Source organism: Pimephales promelas, chromosome 4, assembly GCF_988280905.1.
Source record: "Pimephales promelas chromosome 4, fPimPro1.hap1.1, whole genome shotgun sequence".
NCBI classification, from domain to species: Eukaryota; Metazoa; Chordata; class Actinopteri; order Cypriniformes; family Leuciscidae; genus Pimephales; species Pimephales promelas.
Window position 1 is genome coordinate 7,856,810 of NC_142772.1, and position 21,719 is coordinate 7,878,528.

General features: G+C 36.0%; 2 protein-coding genes and 1 long non-coding RNA gene across 3 annotated transcripts in view; 1 reads left to right on the top strand and 2 right to left on the bottom strand.

Moving 5' to 3' along the window:
• Positions 1-672: 672 nt before the first annotated feature.
• Positions 673-13,176, top strand: nup88 (nucleoporin 88). The gene is made up of 17 exons (XM_039662097.2): positions 673-941; positions 1,024-1,193; positions 1,274-1,399; positions 1,808-1,894; positions 2,845-3,018; positions 4,348-4,534; positions 4,620-4,776; positions 5,973-6,071; positions 6,160-6,250; positions 6,383-6,487; positions 7,295-7,447; positions 8,338-8,463; positions 9,313-9,378; positions 9,611-9,691; positions 9,828-9,954; positions 10,096-10,214; positions 12,889-13,176. Exons 1-17 carry the CDS (start codon positions 705-707, stop codon positions 12,950-12,952), a joined length of 2,169 nt encoding a protein of 722 aa, XP_039518031.2. The 5' UTR covers positions 673-704; the 3' UTR covers positions 12,953-13,176.
• Positions 7,345-16,872, bottom strand: LOC148981615 (uncharacterized). The gene is made up of 3 exons (XR_016168228.1): positions 16,738-16,872; positions 8,312-8,437; positions 7,345-7,483 (listed from the first exon to the last, which is right to left on the bottom strand). It is a non-coding gene; the product is annotated as an uncharacterized LOC148981615 (long non-coding RNA).
• A 669-nt stretch (positions 16,873-17,541) lies between these two features.
• rabep1 (rabaptin, RAB GTPase binding effector protein 1) overlaps positions 17,542-21,719 on the bottom strand; it is a 37,241-nt gene continuing 33,063 nt past the window's right edge. The window contains exon 18 of the mRNA XM_039662055.2: positions 17,542-20,043. Coding sequence (XP_039517989.2) covers positions 19,942-20,043 — 102 coding nt within the window. The 3' untranslated portion in view covers positions 17,542-19,941. The remainder of the gene's footprint in view (positions 20,044-21,719) is intronic.

Sequence of the window (21,719 nt, forward strand, 5' to 3'; positions counted from 1 at the left end):
CAGTAAGACATTTAGTTCCTTTTTCAACAATGCATTTTAGTTAATGGGAAAAGTCTTTTTTTGATAATAGTAAATTTACTGCAAAATATTTGTTTCCCTATAAAATATGCGACATGAAATCTGACAACAGAAAGGTTAACCAAAACTAAAACTACATCGTTTTCATTACTTGAAATACATAAATAAATAAACGATAAAATACTAATTAAATAATACATTTAAAATAATATTATTAATTATATCTATTTTGCATAACAACTTATATCAGTTTAGTCAGCATTCAAAATTTACAATTATTTTTATGGAATATTGCAGTGTGTATTATTAACGATTTACCATGCACATTATTCTTATTCTTAAATTCACGTTCCCTCATAATCTTTAATGGTTGTTTTGTTTTCTCTGGGATGGTCATTTTACGCACATATTACAGTAAACAACAATCAAAATATAAAAAAAGCCATTTTGGTCATTATCGCAAACTAAACAGAGTATGTAGAATATAATAATATTATTTATAATGTTTAAATATAAAGTCTATATGTCCAAATTAATATATTCTTCTCTTTTCAGTGTAGGCTAAAATTACAACACTCCGTAATAAACTACAAACCCCGCGATTCAACAGAAAAGGTCTAGTCGTGTAGCGTGATCCTATTGGTGGATTTCTATGACGTCTTTATTCTACGACAAGACAGAAAAACATGGCGTCGTTCGCGGGAGATCGCTGGAGGGAAGCGCTCAAGAACCACGATATCTTTAATAAATTACAAGAGAGCCTTCATTTAGAGCCTCGAGGGACTAGCAAAAGAATAGCCAAGAACCTAACGTTTTGTCTGAACGGCGACCTTTTTACATGGGATACTGTTGAGAGTGTGTTTTACACCACAAACCTGCGACAGCTGAACGCTGACGGCGACACAGACACTTCTAAATACCAGGTAAGCTAAGCGTCTTTAAACAGTGTCTCTCTTGTGTAGTCATTCCACGGACAGCGTGTAATAGTGACCGATCTCTCCGCAGACTCTGCTGTGCATCAACCCGCCGCTGTTTGAGGTTTGTCAGGTTCTCGTCAGCCCGACGCAGTATCATGTGGCTCTCATCGGTCAGCGTGGAGCAACTATACTGGAACTGCCGCAGCGCTGGGGAAAGAGGTCCGAGTTTGAGGGTGGACGCCTCCAGATCAACTGCAAGTGAGTGAACTTCAGCTTTAGGAGAGCCGCATTCATTCCTCCATCTGGTCCTTTGGTTTTATATGTTTTCTTCTTCACAGAACGATTCCAGTGGCTGAACGCTTCTTCACCAGTTCTGCTTCTGTGACACTCCGACAAGCTGCCTGGTATCCCAGTGAAACGGAGGAGCCTCATCTAGTTTTACTGACCTCAGATAACACCATCAGGTATCTGAAATAAATGACTGACAGCCGTGTTAAAGAGATAGTTATAGTTCACCCCAAAATTAAAGTTTGTCATCATTTACTCACCGCCAGGTTGTTCCAATCCTGTATGAGTTTATCATTGAAAACAAAAGAAGAAGTCAGTAACTAAACAGGTGACGGCACCCATTGACTTCCATTGGGGGTTTTCTTCAATGGATGCTGTCAATTGTCTGGTTATCAATATTCTTCAAAAAATATTAATGTGTTCAACTGAAGTAACTCATACAGGAGGTTTGGAACCACTTGAGGGTGAGTAAATGATGACAACATTAGAATTTTATGGCTGAACTATCCCTTTAAAGATGTCTTTAACAATAGAATTACTGTTATTATTGTTCTGGGGTTGTTTAAAGACTGTTTTCCCTCCAGATTTTATCATCTTAAGGAGCCGCAGTCCCCTGCCAAAGTTTTATCTGTGTCTCAGTTGGATGAGGACAGCAATGTTCATACAAGAGGGTAAGATTGTTCTATCTCTTTTCTATCAAACAACAATTTCACTGCTATATTATTCATTTTTTCAGAAGGTTTTAACAGACGCTGTGAGTATTCTACTTGGATTATTGTTAGCTAAAACTAAAGCCGTTTGACATCAAATAAACATTGACTGAAATAAAATAAAATGTTGAACACAACTTATTTTCTGACTTAAAAAAACGTTATAGGCAGGTTGGTAACACTAATAATAATGTTTCATAATTTTGGTCAATGCATTAACCAACAGTGAGCTAAGCATTTGTTACAGTATGTGTTACCTTTGTTAACAATAGTTAATAAAAATACAATTATTCATTGTTATTTTATGTTAGCTCAGATCCATTCAGTATTAGCTGATACTTTATTTTAATAATGTATTAGTTAATGGCGAAATGAATACATTTTATAGAAGTATTTTCATTTCATGTAAACTAATGTAGTTAATTAACAAATTAATGCTTATTGTAAAGTGTTACTGACATATTTTGGGGGAAAAAACTATAAAAAGACTAAATGTTTAACAAAATTACTAAAAGTAAAATGAAAACAGCAAATATAAAATTTAATTCAAAATATTAACAAAAACTATGGTAACACTTTATTTTACAGTGTCCTTTTTATGTTACATGTAGTTACTGTATTAATAATAACTAATAATTATGCATAATTACATGCAACTAACTCTAAACTCCTAGTCCTAACCCTTTAGTAAGTAAATGTTGTTAATTATTATTACTCAGTCAGTACTTAAATATATAATTACACTGTAACATGGACAACTTAAAATAAAGTGCAACCAAAACTATAATATAGATTAAAATAATAAAAAATATAAACTGCATAATATGAAAAATGATATATAACACTGGGTTCAATCTAAAAATGAGATATTAAGATATAAATGTACTGATAAAGACACTGTTTTCGTGCAGACGTTCCTATGCAGCGTCTCTGGGAGAGACGGCTGTGGCGTTTGACTTCGGACCGCTGGCGGATTCTCCTCGCCTGAGCAGTTTGCGTTTGAAGGCAGAGCTGCAGGTGTATCCATTGTACATACTGTACGGGAATGGAGAGACATTTTTGTCTTATATCTCTCTCACACACAGGTAACAATCACATGTTTATAGCTGTGCCATGATGCCCTTAATTAAACAATACTCATTGGCAAATACAGGGTTACCACACAGTTTGGAAAAATATGGAATTTGATTTCCAGGTGTGGTTAAGGTTGGAAAAAAGAAAACCGAGTATATGGAAACATATGTCCATATTTTTCAGACCATATTTAACATTTATGAACAAAAAAATTGTTCATAAATGGACAAAATGTTCATTATTTTCAGAGTTATATTTGGTATAATGATGTATTAATTTCTTATGAATAATCTCTAAGGTCATCTATAAATATTTTTATTTTTTTAAATTTGAGTCTGGAAAAGTAGAATTTTGAAATGGAAAATATGTAGTAACCCTGTCGAGAAGTGAAAATGTAAATTGATCTGTACAACTGTAGTACAGTATACTGATATGTATATAATAGGTAATATTATTAAACCAAAAATGTGTCCAATAAAATAGTTTATAATCAGAACACAGTTTAAAATCAGGAGGAAATAAAAAGGCTTTTAGTGCATTTTAAGACTGTTCTGAAATTTTCCAGTGGTGTTATTGCTAACTAAAACTATTAAATCATTTTAGAATGAAATTATAATTTTCATTAGTATATAATACAATTATAATAAAAATAAATAAATATTAGATGAAAAACTTGAACTTAAAAAAAATTATTAAAATGAAAATTATGAAATGTTGTCTTGGCAGCTAACTGAAATAAAATAAGTGTAGGTCGAAGGACTAAAAATACTAAAACTGAAATATAAAGCTGAATAGAAATGTAAAATTACAAAAATATAAAATCAAAAGGTAATTCAAAATAATAATATAGAATACTAAATGTAATACAAACATGTATCTCTATTTTGGATTACCATGATGTGAACAAAAGTAAACGCAATATGTATTTTAAATATACACATCAAGATAGTATTTATTAGTACGGACGTTTTGAAAATGTGTGTGTCTTTAATGCTAATTCCAACATTTACTATGTACATTATTATACATTATTTAAATCAAAATTTGTATCTGTTCATATTATTCAATGGACTTGTTAACATGTACTAACAACGAATGTTACTGCTGTGTGTATGTGTGTGTATATATATATATATATATTTATATATTCACCTTTTAAAAATATTCCTGATATTCACCCAGATGCCTCATTTCCTGAATTTTTTTTTTTAAGTTTCTGCATGCATATTTTGTTGATATAAACATCTTTTTCTTATTCCTTGTCTCAATGAATGATTTCTTAATGTGTAGCCTAGCCTGTCAGATAGATTTGCTCGATTAATCTTCAGTCTTTCTCCTAGTATCAGTAATTTAGGGAAGCCGATGGGCCCATTACCCATGTACCCCGCGGCGGAAGATAACTACGGCTATGATGCGTGTGCTGTGCTCTGCCTGCCTTGTGTGCCCAACATCCTGGTTATTGCCACTGAATCAGGAATGCTGTACCACTGTGTGGTGCTGGAGGCAGAGGAAGAAGAGTATGGCGGAGTAAGACAGAATTCAGTCCAACCAATCTTACAAATGCAACTTTTACAGTGTGAGAGATGCTGAGCCCCTGTGCGTGTGCATTCAGGCTGTAGAGAGATGGTCCAGAGGCTCAGAGACCGTGCCTTCACTTTATGTGTTCGAGTGTGTGGAGCTGGAACTGACGCTCAAACTGCCTGCTGGAGAGGAGGACGAGGAGGAGATTACGGAGTCAGACTTCACCTGTCCAATCAGATTACACAGAGGTAAGGAGGTCACACAAGCACTCACCATACATATATGCTACATACCAATTCGAATACTTGTATTATGCCATAAAGATATGTAGTTTTCTGGTAGTGAGAATAAAATTGCTTTTCACCATGTACTACTATGTCATAAAATTGCATCTTGACACCACAAACCTTTTTGTCAAAATGTCAAAATCCACTGAAACTAGTTCAGAAAATTCCCATTCCAATTTTTCCCATTCCAATTTTTAGAATAATTAAGTATTAAAATAGCATTTTTAATAAAAAAAAAAGTTCTATTATTCACCAAGGTAACTTGATCACAATTACAGTAACAACATAAAGTCACAGATGATCATTTCACTTTATGACAATTTATAATTCTGCACATCCATTTTAACTGTGAATTATAAGAAAGGTTTCTCAAAACATTTGATTTTATAACCTCTTTAGGTAAAAAGAATTATGTAACAACACGTTAACTTTAAGTTTAGCTTTACAATGTGAAATACACACACACACACACACACATATATATATATATATATATATTAGAGCTGCACGATTCTGGATTTTTTTGTGTCTAAAACAGATTAAGGTTCTCCCACTGTTTTAAAATATTTAATTTCAATGATTTAAAAAAAAATGTTCTTGAATGATTCAACGACTCGCTTGTTTCATTACTGGATGAATCAGTGTTTTTTCAACAAAACTCTTGAATAAATGTCATTTCTCGCACTCGCCACCTACTGGTGTAACAATGTAATTGACGCAGTATCTGAAACGTTGTTACTTTTTTTTTTAAACGTTGTTAAGGTGATTTAGGCCGGATTCACATATAGCGCCTAAAAACGCGTTGAAAACGCTGGGTGCGCCACATTCTGCTTTTTCCAAAGCGCTAGCGTGGTTGCACTCCAGTTGGTTCTTGTCATGTGTCCTACTGTGCGCTTATGGCATTCTGAAAAGTTGAGATGTTTTTATCTCGATGCAGCGCGGACGTGCTTGGAAAGAACGACCGTGTCCTTTCCATTATGAGCGTGCATACCACGCTGGTTTTCCTGCTTAATACTTTTGTGATCAATTTTTTTTCAAGTTTCTTTGATGAATAGAAAATTCAAAAGAACAGCATTTCTCTTTTGTAACATAATAAACGTCTTTACTGTCATCTTTAGTGCATCCTTGCTGAATAAACATATTAATTTCTGTTTCAGATCCTCTGTGTCAGCACAGGTATCACTGCACCCATGAGGCGGGTGTGCATAGTGTAGGACTCACCTGGTTCAAAAAACTCCACAAGTTTCTGGAGTCTGGTGAGCACATTTACTTGCACTGAATTATTTCCATTCACAGCACTGAATTGGAGTGTTTGAGGAACGCTGTATATTGTATTTTGTGCAGATGAGGAGGATAAAGACAGTCTGCAGGAGCTGGCGGCAGAACAGCGCTGTATAGTGGAGCACATCCTGTGTACCAGACCTCTCGCTAACAGGTTGAGTTAACATTTTAGTGCTATGGATCTCTTGTGAAACGTTTGAACAAACCTTTAGAGATGCTGAGTAAGTGTTGTAGATTACTGGTGCTTATTTAAATTCTCCGCTCGTTCCATGTCTCTCTCTCTCAGTTTGCCGGCTCCTGTTCGTGGGTTTTGGATAGTGTCAGACCTGTCCCTTGGAGCCACCATGATCTGCATCACGAGTACCTACGAGTGTCTTCTGCTCCCTCTACTGTATGTGACGAGCACTTTCTGCTTCTTTCCAGATTTGTTAGATCAGGTTTCCCAAGCAGGCTTCGTGAGGGAACTGTAGGGGGTTCTTGAGTTGATGAAAAGCTAATAATTAATTCTATTGTGTCAAATGAAAATAAATAATTGGGGCTACATGACAATACATCTGTAATGTCAGATGTTATTTCAGAGTTTCTTTTTTTTCTACAGTACAATTGTACTTCACAACTAGTGTTATTTTACTATCATGATATGCTATTATAGTTCTTATTCATATTTTAAATTAGTTTTTAGATTCTCAAGTTTCATTTGATTTTTAAAGCTTTAGTAATTTTGACATTTGTGTAAATGTCATTATAATTTTTATTGTATTTTATGTTTTATTTATTTTAGTCTGTTAAGTTAAAGCAAATGAAAATATATAGTCTTTCCTTAGCAGCAAGTTGAAATAAAATAAGTTTGTTTTAGTCTATTTGATTTTCCTTTTAATATTCATTTAAGTGATGAAAATGTTTAGTGTGGTTTAGGTTTTAGTTAATAATAGTAATAACAACCCTGTTTACAAAAGAATAATTTAATACATCTCTGTCCTTTTTTATAATTAGAGTTAAAACGCACTAATAATAATAGTTGTTATTCGACATCAGGGACTGTGAATATGCAAATTTGTTGTTTAATTAGTAAAACATATAGAAATCTCGGAGTACATCAAGTAAATATTTTGCAACTAAACTGTTCAACTGACAAAAAAGTTTGGGAACCCCTGTGTTAGATTTTAATTTAACAGTTTCTTTTTCAATCTCCACGTAGAAGCTCTATTCGTCCCCCATCCCCTCCGTTGCTCTGCTCTCATCCGGGGGCGGGGTCAGACAGCTCTCCTCTGCGTGGATTGGCTGAAGACTCTTTTGAACAGCATATTCGCAACATCTTGGCACGCAGCTCCACCAATCCATTAATGCTAAGGTAAAGTGTGACCGCTTCGATTTACTTTTTATAGACCTTGCCAAAAAAACAAAAACCCACCTTAACTCTTTATGGTACGTCGTTGCCATATGGCAACAATTAATTTCAACTCATTTCCTTCTTATTCAGAAAAAGAAATTACTCTAACCTAATTTCCAAACATCTCTTTTCAAGGGGGATTTTTTTCAAGCATCTTTGATAAGTAAATTAGATATTTTTATTCACAATTCAACTTTGTCGAACATATTTTTTCATATGGCCGTATGGCAGCGCTGTACCACAGTAATTATTTCCCATTGGGATTTTTTATAGATGGTAGCATCAACAATATGATTGTATTTATTCGTTTATTTAAAGTGTTTATTGTAGTATAGTTGTATTTATGTATAAATAACAAATTTATTTCTTCTTTTCAGAAAAATGATTACAGCAAAATTTTACAAAAAGGGTAATAGTTTGCCGAATGATAGGGATTAAATGATAGGGATCTACTTATTTTTGGTTTGCATGAGTTCCATGCATAAAAGAAATGTGCAATTAAATAAAAAAGAAAATCCTAATTTTATAGAAAAACTACATTTTTGATCTACATTGAAGTAGGTCTTTTTTCAGGAATCTTTTTTGACTTGTATGTTTTGAAGCTATTTTGTGTAATAAAAACGTATTTGAAAAATATTTGATGGTTAGAACATAATGCGTACCATAGAGGGTTAAGCTCAAACCAGCTTAAGATTTTTAACATGGTTCTAAATGATTGGTTATCTGGACTATCAGCTGAAAGAACTGGTTTTGACCTAGTAGATGATCCTGGTCTTGCCCAGTAGGGCTGGTAAGACTACCTTGAACCAGCTATAAACCACCTACCGTTAACATGTTTGCGTGTGTTTCAGGGCGGGGGATAAGGACTCGTCTCCTCCTCCATCAGAATGTCTACAGCTGTTGAGTCGAGCCACACAGGTGTTCAGAGAGGAGTATATCCTCAAACTGGGCCTGGCTCATGAAGAAATGCAGAGAAGGTACAAGATAAACATTTTCCAAAGCTGTTATTTTGAACCAGATCTTCTTTTGCCATTTATATATATATATATATATATATATATATGCAAAGTAATATAGATAACTAAATCAAACAAGCAAGTTTAAGAGCCAGTATGTAGTCTGATTTAACATGTATTGACCTAATTAAAAAATGTTATGAATATGAATTCAAACAGCATTAATATAAAAAAAAAAAAAAACAGATTTGTATTCAACAGGGATGCATTCGATTGATCAAAAGTGACATTAAACAAAAGATTTACAAAAGATTTATATTTTTTTTAAAAAAAGTGTTCTTTTAAAGAATAATAAATCCTGATGTATTAAGCAGCACAACTGTTTTGAACATTAATGATTATAAGAAACGTTTCTCAGGGACCATATCAACATATTAGAATGATTTCTGATGGATCATGTGACATCAAATATTTGCTAAAAAAAATGTAGCTTGCTATTACAGAAATGCGTTAAATTTAAGATGTATTAAAATGGAAACGGTGATTTTAAACTAAGAATATTTCACAATTTTTATATATATATATATATATATATATATATTTGATCAAATAAATGCAGCCTTGGTGAATATAACTTCAAAAACATAAACAAAAAAGCACTGTAGTGTTTCCAAAATGCTCTAGTTTAATTCTGAAGTAGAATAAACTCAGTAGTGTATAAGTCAATATAATTGATGATATTGATGATATTGATGAATCCATGATATAAACAGTTTAATCAGTTTCTTCTTTAGTAGTGTATGATTGTAATCCGTTTAGTTAAATACAGCTGTTGTATTAACAGTTAGTTTTCTGATTCTTCCCTTGTAGAGTAAAGCTCCTGACTGGACAGAAGAATAAGCAGCTGGATGATCTTGCTCTTTGTAGAGAGGAGAGGTGACCGCAGCACTGCCCGTTTTACACGAATCACAACCACACGTACAGAAACACATTTAACTCTTTTGAGTCACAGAACTAAATGTATGAGTACCACATAGATACGAGGATGTTATTTCTGAGTGTGGTAAACAGCTGAAACATACGAGTGGGCTGAGAACAGGAGAGTCATTAAAGCTGTGGTTTACTGCGGTAGATGCACTGTGCTAAAGTTATGTGAAATGTGTTGTAGGAAAACCCTAAGGGAGGCTGCAGAGCGACTGGCTGATAAATATGAAGATGCCAAGTACCGTCAGGAAGCCATCATGAACAGGTTCACTTCCCTGTGAATTTAGTTGAATAGAACACAATTGATAATAGGAATGTTTAACGAAACTTCCTCCTCAGTTAAAAAAAAAAAAAAGCATTATTAAACCTCAGCTGCTAAAACCATTTGTTCGTGTGTGTAGAGTTAAACAGGTTTTGGGAAGTCTGCGCAGTCAACTTCCTGTGCTGTCAGACAGCGAGAAGGACATGAGGAAGGAACTGCACACCATCCACGATCAGCTCCGTCACCTTGACAACGGCATTAAACAGGTCCGTCCTGTCTCTGTTATTCCTTAATCTATTTACTCTGCTTCACAGTCTATCCTAGTTAAAACCGTGTTTATTTTGGCTTCATTTCTGTTGCCATGAGCGGTTTCCCCAGTGTCATTGTGTGCTGTAATGTGTTATCAGGTGAACATGAAAAAGGAATATCAGAAGAAGCAGATGAATACAGAAGCATCCCCAGCTCGCTCCAGCATCGCACTCAACGCCCACCAGAGGAAGTGTGTCCAGGGAGTGCTGAAAGAACAGTACGTACTATTCACTATTTAGATCTGTGGCATTTGCCGAGGTCTATTTTTGGTCTATAGCCCTATTCGCACGGGATACGTATTATCCGGTGACTTCTAGTCATTTGTAATAAATGCGGAGTTTGTATGTGATCTTAACCACTTAACTGTCACCGTCCCACAGGTGGGACGTTTGCCACTATATTTTTAAAACAATAATATCTTAGTAAATACCTTAAATAATATTGACAAACTATATATCATTTGAAAGCTTACAATCTCTAGTTTCTATATTTGGTGACTGATTTTCAAAATATATTACAGAGGAGCCCTAATTTATCAATATAAAACAAGAATATTTTAATACTCATAAGGCGTGTTCAGACCTTTATTTTAAAATAGCAGTAAACATGAAAAATCATGAAAAAATGGTAGAAACCTCAGTTTGTTTTCATGGCAAAAGTTCAAAAGATAGAATCCATTCAATTATTTTGGAAAAAAAAGGTCTGAAAAGTTTGAAATATCAAGAAAAAAATAATAAATTCACCATTTGTGACGTGGCAGCTAGCTATGACTTACATGCGTGTTCTTTGTATGTGTTTCTTAGAGGTTCAATTCATATCAAAATCTGCCAAACTTCCCATACTACTTCTGAATAGGATCTCTACTTCAGAAATTGTATGAAAATTGTGAAAATAATGGTTCATATCACTCAAAACACGAATGGAAATGCAGGCGCCCTTATATGGGCAGTAATGGAGTCTGATTGTGCCCTAGGGAAAAAGTTTGGTACTGCGCTCAAACAAAATCTTACTGAAAGCTCATTTTTTGAGATATCAACCTAAAATTTGAAACACAACTTGTTCAGATTTTTGGCTTTGATCTTTCTGCCATTTTAGAGTAGCCCAGGTTTTGAAAATATATATTTTATGTAAAATATGAAAAATATATATTTTTACATTGTACATTTCCATAAACTCAAACTTCTATAACTTTTTTTTTGTTTCACTTTCTTAATTTATTTCACTTCTACAAAAATCTGCCAAATGTCTTCTTTAAAACAAGACCAATCATATGTCTATATTCCAAAGCATTCTTGAATTACAACTATTTAAGTTCGAAATGTGCATTTTCATGTCTATTCAAAAAAGGGGGGGTGACAGTTAACAGGTTAATCCCGTGGGAATCGGCCATGTCTAATTTGTAAAGTAAAAATTCCCCCCCAAATGACCTACCATATTCGCCGAACACCGAGGTCCTGTGATAATATCAGTTCCGTCCATCTGTGATTTGGCGGGTTGTTTATCATTTTTTTATCAAGGTTTTGTTTCATGATTGCCTTTTTATCCATCTTTCGCAAAGAAAGGAGGCTGTATTGGAGTGTTTTGATAGTATTTTGGGCGCTGGCTCATATCGCTATACACCATACAGCTACTAAATTTGCAGAAAGAGAAAGCTGAAAATCATCAAAAAAGCAAAAACAAAAAGAATTAAAGCTGCAAGCAGCAATGAAAAGGGCCCTCCCGCCTGTGCTGTCGCCACCCGGCGGTTTTAGGAAGACAGAGCACGAGGGGCAGTATGTAATGATTATAAATATAGGAGGACTATGTCAAATGATTCGTATTTGCACACTTCCTGCTACCAGCAGGTAGCACTATTGCTATAACCAAATATGAGCATGGTCATGTGTTCAGGACAGGACTCTTATCAAACATGTGAAGTTTGGGGCAGATCGGACATTTGTATGCCTGAGTTACTGCAGGCCGTCTGTGGTTGCCTAGCAACATCGGAACTGCAAGCAATATTGAACTATATGACATATTCAATGCACAAATCACCGAAAAGCTAAAATTGGGTGTACATTTGTCAGGCCGCCAAGGGCACACCCTTCAACGAAAACTCAAGATCTTCGCAATTTAACGTCACAAAGACCAAATTTGAAGAGGATCTAATCAAAACTGTAGGAGGAGTTTGTTAAAGTACAACATCAGGAAAATACGAAAAATGCACAAAATCTAGGAGGAAGTTCAAAATAGCTGACTTCCTGATGTGTTTAGGGCTATGCTCCAAGAGACTTTTTTGTAGGTATTGGGTCATTACATGTATGTACCAAATTTCATACCTGTACATGAAACGTAGAGCCGGGGCAAAATGTGGGGGCAATAATTTAAAGAATTTGCCCCACCCAAGTTTGAAAACCATATCACACGAAAATTTTCACCACTTCTGAAGCGTGTGCAAAGTTTCATGAGTTTTCGAGCATGTTTTGGCCCTCTAAAAAGCGATTCTTTTAAGAGAAGAAGAATAATAATAAACAGAGCAAAAACAATAGGGTCCTCTCACCATCAGTGCTTGGGTCCTAATGATTAGATGGAGATGGGTGACATATGTAGTAGGAGCATGCAGTAAGGAACATTATTCTGTTTTTGTCATGATATATCATACAGCGAGACCTATAAAGACAAGACATTTCCAAGCAATAGCCTATTGATGTCATATCCATAAGTCAGTAAGTTTGAGTAAAATCACAGGCTTCGGATATGCCTTTATGAATGCGCCACAGAAATCCCTATGTGGGGGGTAATTTCTAAATCACATGTGGTTGCCAAATAGCACTAATCCGAATACGAAAAAACGTATGCGACTTGGTGTGCAATAGTGCAGTGATCCTGACTTTCTTTCTTGTATCCTGTAGGGGAGAGCACATCGCTGGAATGATGAAGCAAATCAAGGACATTAAGAACCATTTCAGCTTCTGATCATCAGCAATCAACAGTCCTCAAAGGCCAATCTATTATCATCATATAGCAGACAATGACTTTACAGTAGAACCCAAAAGCATCTCCATCGACCCTGCCTGCCCTGAGCGAATTAAAGAATTGCATTTGACCAGACATTTTTTGTATAAACTAGGTTGTCTATTTTTATAAGTGCTATGTACATGTACACATCTCCTTGACAATAAAGGGTTTTGTGCATTGAAGTGACTCTTTCCTGTGTATGTGTTGCTGTGAGAGTTTATCAGCTGTGAGACAGCAGCATTGGACATCGGCGTTATTTCCTGAACTGAGACAATGGCTTATCTGAAGAGGTCATGATGGATACGAAGACTTTTCCCTCTTTTCCTTCCCTCCGCTAATCACTAGGCGGAATGTGACGAGGCGGGAAAAGATCATGTCAAGAACAAGGAGCTTGTATACTGAAGTCGGAAGAATGTCCTGGGTTTAATACATGTTGAGCTTTATCAACAGTTATCTGCTGTTTACAACCAACATTCATTTTGACTGGTCAATTGGTAACAAGAAAATATTTGGAATTTACAATAAAGTCTATGAGGCAAACCTATAAGAAATCAAAATTTTAAGATAAAAAACATAAGTTAAAATGATGACGGTTATGTCTTAATCTAAACCGTCTGTGAAACCGGGCTTTGCCTTGGTATCCCAATTTTGACTTGGGCTTCGATGTTGAGTCAGGCCTTAGTTCAATTAGGACACTTAAGTAGCTTTTATAAATGTGCCTTAAAATCTGATGTGCATTGAGGAAGAAAAAAAAAACAATGGCACTGATATATTTTAACTAAGATACATCTGTAAGTTGCTTTGTTCAGACAGTACAAACATGCATTTTAGTCAAGGACTAGACTTGAGCTTTTTTTTTTTTTTTTTGGTGAAACCGGTGTTCTGCCAATTTTTGCTGTCTTGTCGAAAAATGCTACCGTAGCGCGAATTGATCACAGAATGCCGATTAAAGTCGTATGAAATACAATTATAATACAATTCTAAGTTATGAGTAGCTACTGTATACTGTAGACTACTGTTTTTATTTTTAAAACGGTGTGAAAAGTAAAAATTATCATAAAATATTCATCTTTGACTTGTCAAAGCACCTTTCCTCATAGTAACCGAAACTTTCAGTCATTCCTTTTCAGCTGGCTGACCGTACAAATATTCATATGATAGTAAGCATTTTTTTTAAAGGGAAATTATACATTATAACAGGAAAATGTACCTTTTGTAAAAAAAAAAAAAAAAAAAAAAAAACGGAGCCTGCACATGCGCATAACCGGTAAGTAGCAAATCTCGATGGAAGAATTGTCAGAACACCGGCCATATGTTAATTATGAGGCAAGTCGTAATTTTGAGAGCCAATTGACATAGTCATTTGCAGTCATAATCATAGATATCCTAGCCTGACTTCGTTATACTCTTTTTCTAATAAGACCAAAAAATTTCCGACCAAAAAATGTTGTGGGTTGAGTTCGGGCTGGCATAGATACAGTCGGTTGGTCTGGGAACGCCCCCGGGAACGCCCCGTCACGTGGTGTGAACATTGCCTTGGCGCTCATTGAAATACATGGGACAATCATGCCGAAGAGTTGCTGTGTCGTTTTCTGTACCACCCATAAACTAACAAATTATAAATTGAAGTTCTACAGCCTTTCTTACATACATACAGAACCGGATAGGAGGACAAAATGGCCAAATTAATCATATCAATCTTATTAGATTACTGTGTGAGTAGAGGTCCCTGTGTGATAGTAGTATATGTTTAACTCGTATTAGCAGTAAGGGTAAAATCTTTCCGTGGCAGGGACAGCTGCCACAGAGACCTGTCACTCCAGAGTGACAGGCGCATATAGCGGTGGCAGGTCGAGTGACAGGCGCATCTGGCGGTGGCAGGTCAGGTGACAGCTGCCACTAGCGGTGACGGGTGGAGTGACAGGTCTCTGTGGCAGCTGTCCCTGCCACGGAAAGATTTTACTCCCTCTCCGTATTAGGCAGTGAGCCAGATTTGTCTGACGTTACATCCCTTACGAAAAATAACTATAGAAATCCTATGGCTATTATTCTATAGTAGTGTATAATACTTCTGTGATGTTCTTTAATACCTCTATACTTCTAGGCTATGTCCCAAAATACTATAGAATTCCTATAGGAATATTAACGTTACTATAATATTTTGTCCTAAAATACTACAAGATTCCTTTAGTTGTTTTTCATAAGGGATGTCTCTCAGTCACATTAGCGTTATCAGCTGAAGGTTATCAGAATCAGACTGCAGTCTGTGAGAATTCGGATAACTGTCAGCAAAGTCCCATGCAATTTCGTAGCTACTAACTGATCACCGTTTTACAAAAGGATTAATAGTTTGCAGTGAAGCAAACGTACAATTGGTAAGTGACATGGTTTTATGGACTTATAGTAACTTATACGCAAGTTGATTGAGTAATAGGCTTTGCCGGTAGCTTCCGCGATGTCTTACCTGAAGATTCAACCAGATATAATAGTCTGGAAACGACACCTCCGGCCATTTGGTTGGGTCATTGACCCAGTTTTTAATTAAATAAGGGCAATCATAACCTATTACAGTTAATTTTGCAATGTAACGTTCCCGGTCGGCAGGCATAAATGACTCGCAATATGACATGACATTTTTGTCATTCAAATACGATGGTGGCGCTGCTTTCCCCCACGCCGACCACGCCCCCCAACTATGACGCGTTGCTGACTGTATGCACCTGGCGGCCACATAGTCACACCCAGCTCGCTCACTCGTTGTGTTTTAATAGTGCATGTACATTTTAAATAACCATAACTTGCTCAATTTTTCGATTTTCAAACGGTTTGTTATAAACGTCAGAGATGTAGTTATGACACTGCATACTTATGAATAATAAGTGTATACATAAATAATCATCCAGTTAGTTATATTATTCAAACTCGTTTATCAAAATGAACAAATCTTTTTCCGAGTCAATTTGTTCATTTTGTTTGTTGAATGAACCAAATGACACGCAAAAAAAAAAAGATTTGTTCATTTTGATGAACGAGTTCGAACTGGAGAGTCACGTGCATCACAGAACAGAGCAAGGTGACCATTGGGCTTATAAAACTTGAACTTTGTCATCTTTTTTTTTTTTTTAAATGAATGAGCAATCGTTTCGCTTGATAAGACACTTATTCATCGTCTGGAATCGTTTAAAGGTAGCCTGGCTGCGCCCTCCTACGCACTTCCGCTCAATTTCATTTTACTTGGAAATGAAATGAACTAGAGTCTGGTTGAACCGGAGCAGTTTCACGTGGAGCATTTGGAGATTTTTAGAGATCAGAGATTCAATGAACAACATCTCAACACTAAATGATGAAGACCGCTTTGTAGACGCCTGTCTCAAAAACAAGCTGGTGCATTTCGACGATATGGGAAAATAAAAGCTTGGGCAATTATTTGAAGTTTATGGTATTCGTTTTGTTCATATTACACTTTTATTGTTAGTGAATTAATTTGACAGACAGCATTTGCTGATGTTGATCAAGCTAGCGCCGGAATTCACCGTGAGACACACGCAATTGACACTTAGCAAGCAGGTTAGTTAAGATCTCAGATTCTGTCAATTTTATTACGCAATTCAAAGAATAAATACCGTTTTGGCGCTTGTACATGTTACACCACAGATCCCTAGCGCACGTGAACTGATCGTCTCTACTAGCTAATGGAAAAAGGACATGAACTCTGTTTAAAGATACAGTATGCTACAACTTACCAAAATGTGTTCCTCATGCATAATGTCGACCAATCATTTTTTGAACCCTTCCCTGAACTGAAATGTAGTAATGGGCTGTATTTCCACACGACTGACATCAGGTTCAAGTACACACAAGCCGGCGCAAGCGCGACTCACTCGTGTACTGCAGTTTGGCTGGTGGTTATGTTGCCCGCCCGCATACCGCCTCCCATGGCCGGAACTGGTATTACGACACCTGCCGGGCCGGGGCTAGTAATTTAACATGCTAATTCAGGTTAATATCTCGACAGCACTATAACTTGTCAGTTTTTTAATGACATCATTGCACTTATTTCTTCTCATTCTTTTGATGCGTGTAGCTCATTTTTCGGATATTGTTACCTCAATTATTACATATGGCACCTTTAAAACCCTTTGAACAGTTTGCACTGAAACTCTCATTTGGACCTTGAACCGTTTGGTTCCCAATGAAGTGTGTTATATGGAGAAAAATCCTGCAATGTTTTCATCAAAAACCTTAATTTCTTTTCGACTGAAGAAAGAATGACGTGGACATCTTGGATGACATTATCAGCAAAAGTTTTTTTTTTTTTAAAAAGTGAACTACTCCTTTAAGTCATTGTCATTGAGATTTTGTTCCACTTGTCAGTTTTCTACTTCTTATCTTATGAATGTCAAAATTTTCTTAAAAATTAGTCTTAATTATAATTTTGTCTTAATAATGATTTACCAAAGTATAATGCAAAGTCTTGAAAACCTTATATGTTATTTACATGATATTATGATTTACGTGATCTTAAATCTACTGACTAAAAATCCATATAAAACTTGTTTCAATTTGTTTTATTATATAGATATATACAGGGATATGTACACAGTACAGTATATAAATTTGCCAGGGTTTCTGAATTTGCAACACAGCATGCAAAAAAAAAACAAAAAAAAAAACTTACTGTTATTGTGAATAAATCTTCAGCAGAAATGACTGTCACGAATTATAAATTATACTGACCGAAAAAAAATTCAATAAAAATGGTAGTTTCCTAGCCCCAAATTTGTTATTAGAGTTCCAACGGTGTCTTCTAAAGAAAGAGATGTAGTTCCTATTGTGATGTCAAAACTATGCTCCTGTTGTTCTAGTAAAACATGAAACAATTGAAACAGCAACTTTACTTGTGTTTGCAATGTGAAGACGGCACGGGACGTGTGAGCGTTATGAAGTGAAACTGACGGGTAATAAAATGAACACCACCACAACACACATGGTCTTAATATAATGCACATATCCACACAGAAGAGCTTCATCATCATCATCATCATCATCAGTCCATGTACAGATCACAACAGCAGCACTGGTCATACTATAGTAGCGTTGGTAAAGTTCTGTGTACTCATCAGGTGGAGTTGTTAAAGTGGTCGGCTTCGCTCAGGAAACTTAATTCATTGCATTTGTTGATTAAAAAAACCTGGAATACTTGGACTGAATTTGTTTTTCCATTCTCAGATATCACTGATAACCGTTTCTTTTTTTAATGACAAAATTAGCAGACATAATGTTACACGTGCAGGTACAGGGCTTTTTTTTTTATATGGATTTTGACATGTATTTTTGTTAAACCAATGTTTTTGATAACAGACTTTGTTAAAGGGGTAGTTCACCCAAAAATCTAAATTCTGTCATTAATTACTCTCCCTCATGTCGATCCAAACCCGTAAGACTTTCATTCATCTTCAGAAAACAAATGAAGGTATTTTTGATGAAATCTAAGACCTTTCTCTCTTCATTAACATTAGCAATCACATCACTTCATGTAATTGAGGTTACAATCGCATGGATTACTGTAATGTCTTCACTACCTTTCTGGGGCTTGAAAGTTGTGTAGCTGTCAATGGAAGGACAGAAATATCTCAGATTTCATCAAAAAGATCATTTGTGTTCAGAAGATGAATAAATAACAGGCTTGGAACGGAATATTTATTTTTGGGTGAATTCACTCTCTAATTTGAACTAAAATACACTATTACCATTTAATTATTATTATTAATTAAAAACCAAAAAAACATGCCAAAATCAAATGGCACTTTTGGTCTTTTTTGCCATTTAACTGAACTGGACATAAATTATGCACTCTTGTTTCCTGTAGTTCGCATCCAAAAAAAAAATAAAATAAAATAAAATAAAAAACAGCAGCCAGAAAAAGACTTAGAAAATCATTAGCCCTTTTCCATGTTCTTTTGATTTTGATTTAAACCATCCAAATATGACGCTTTGAATATTTAAGCTCAACATGATCAACTTTGGTTCTATATGAAATTCTGTTTACGCTGCACGCCAGACATACATACATTACTGTACCGCTTCATGTGGTACACAAAACACAGGATTCGGTTTAAGACGCCACTTGTAAATCATTAAGCATAGTGTGCTTTCATTAATACACAGACAGCAGAATGATGGGTAACCACCTTCTAAAACGGTGTTGTCGCCTCATACTTGACGCAAATCCATCAAATATCAAAAATCAGACCGAATGTAAACTGTAAATATCATCAGATGTGTCCGCGATATCCAAAGAAAACAGAAAAATAAGCAAAAGCATCAGTCCGTTCCAACAAAAGTAGCAGTAAGCAATTGTCAAATTGTTAGGAGGAGGTAAAAAAAAAAAGATTTGGGAATATGGAGGATTGCCTTTAGTCTTTAGACTGACGTTGAGGATAAACGATACGACAGAGCCTGTGAAATGATTGGTGGATGAGGAGAGAAACGGCGTCGCTTGTGAAAACGTAGGAGGCGGGAATCGAAAAGTCTCGTGTATTAACTTAACTAACGCAATATACACATAATCTGTATACAAGTATGTACAAAACACTTCAGGAAAACTGAAGTTTCACTGTTTCCTTCATAGGTCACTGCTTGGAAGAGAAGTAGAGCGGTGTCAGAAGAGAGACGGGAACTTTGGTAGGGTCTGGGAACGGGACAGTCACATTAGTTGATTATCCGCCGAGCTCCTCGTGGTATTACAAGACACGAAGCATTCCCTCGGACTCTCGCTGTGCTCTTGAGGACGCGTGTTCAAGCTGGACGATAGCAGTAGTAGGTCGGTATCAGTAGTGTTGCTCCAAGACCTGCACGCTCGGGCCGAAGATCTGAGGTACAGGTGGAGCGTGTGGAGAGTGCATGTGTTTAGATGTGCACGATGGAGTCGTGAAGAGGAAGTGACATCATGTCTCGGGAAGCTGGCTGATGTCTGTAAAGTTGGTGTCGTTGAGAATGGCACGGATCCGCTCTAACGAGTCCGCTTGACGGATGCGCTCCAGTTGCACCTGCAGGGGAACAAAAGCATTGTATTTGAAAAGTGAAAGTTAAAAAGAACCGCATTATTTAGAAATATATATTTTTTGTAACATTATAAATGTCACTTTTGTTCAAGTGAATGCTTCCATGCTGATTAAAAATAGTAAACTGCAAATATCTTACTGACTTACACACATTCGTATTTAAAATTGAAGCTAAAACTAACAAAATAATAAATTACTAAATCACTTTTGAATTGGACAAATAAATATATAAACTATTAATTAATTTAATTATTTAAAAATGTTGAAATCAAGTCACATTGCTACTCCGAATCCTACAAAATGTTTTATACTAATTTTGGGATATTGCATGAAATAATCAGGAATTTACGGACAAAAATTGCACTAAAGAGGACTTTTTTTACTTATATATTTACTTTACTATTGCACTTTTTTTTTTTTTTTTTTTTTTTACATTTTCGCCTTTCTTTAGCGTGTAATTTTGCAGTTTGGGCATGAAAAAGGTTTGAAAAGTAACAAAATACAAAGTCACTCCAAAGGGTTAGGGTTTCTGAACACCCTGAAACGTCTCAGCCGACCAATCAGAGCACATTGTGCTTTTTCGGAAGGATGAGCTTCATAGAGACAGGAAATAAACAGGGCTGCGTTTCCCAAAAGCATTGTGGCCCTGTCCCAAATGGCACACTTCATATGTACTTTTGGTCTTGTGGACTTACAATGGCTGCCGAGTGGGCGTGTCCGTTAAGTCCGTGAGACCGCAGGGTGTCCCATTTGTCATCTAAGGTCTCAGAAGGGTGCTCGGGGGCGGTCGATTTGCACCCTCAAAGCGGCGTTACGTCTCGAAAGTGCGGACTCAGAAGAAGACTGCGAGTGCAAAGGGTGCCATTTGGGACAGGGCCATAAGCCTAAGTAGATCGTAGTGAACATTGGTGGCAATGGTCTCACAATGCTTTTGGGAAACGCAGCCCTGAGCGTCACTGACAAACTGGGAAAAGAGGTGCAGCAACAATGTAAAATATGTAAAGGTGTTTTTTGAGCATCAAAACCTATTCTAGACCAAAAACTAAATCTTTGAAGACTTTGTAAAAGCATAATATGGCCTCTTTAAAACATATTTATTAGTGCCGTCAAACGATTAAAATATTTAAATCGCGATTAATCGCATTAATGCCACAGTTAACTCGTGATTAATCGCACATTTAAATCTATTCTAAATGTCTCTTGAATTCTTTTTGTCCCATTATTTTTTTCTCAATTTATCGCTCTTATCAACATGGAAAAGTGGGTCAGCTTGCTTTTCGCAATTGTTTTTTGGTTTTTTAAACAACGTTGGCATATACTGTGTTCAATTTCACACTAACATTCTCTCTCGGAGCAAATAATCTCACACAATGTAACACTGTCCATCAATAAAAGGGTGAAGTAAAGGCGGAGAAGTCGCAGCTGTGTGTGTGTGCTTGGCCATCATCAAGTGGTATTTCAGACTGGACGTGCTGCGATGATAATAGCTCAATTCACAACGACAAAACACACAGATCACTTTGGTCTTGTCAATGGAATTTGGCAACTTTTAAAAGTAAAATTTCCATTCAGAATCTTATTGGGGCATCTCGCGCTCGTCATCCACTCAAAACGTAATATTAACCTACTATTTGGCCGGCTCGCAAGCCTAAACAAGTGTG

What these genes read in the sequence shown, in the direction of transcription:
- nup88 (XM_039662097.2), top strand. Translation starts at nt 705, where the DNA reads ATGGCGTCGTTCGCGGGAGATCGCTGGAGGGAAGCGCTCAAGAACCAC. An exon ending in TGTCTTCTGCTCCCTCTACT is followed by an intron (nt 6,488 to 7,294) that starts GTATGTGACGAG and finishes ATCTCCACGTAG; the next exon opens with AAGCTCTATTCGTCCCCCAT. An exon ending in CATGAAGAAATGCAGAGAAG is followed by an intron (nt 8,464 to 9,312) that starts GTACAAGATAAA and finishes CTTCCCTTGTAG; the next exon opens with AGTAAAGCTCCTGACTGGAC.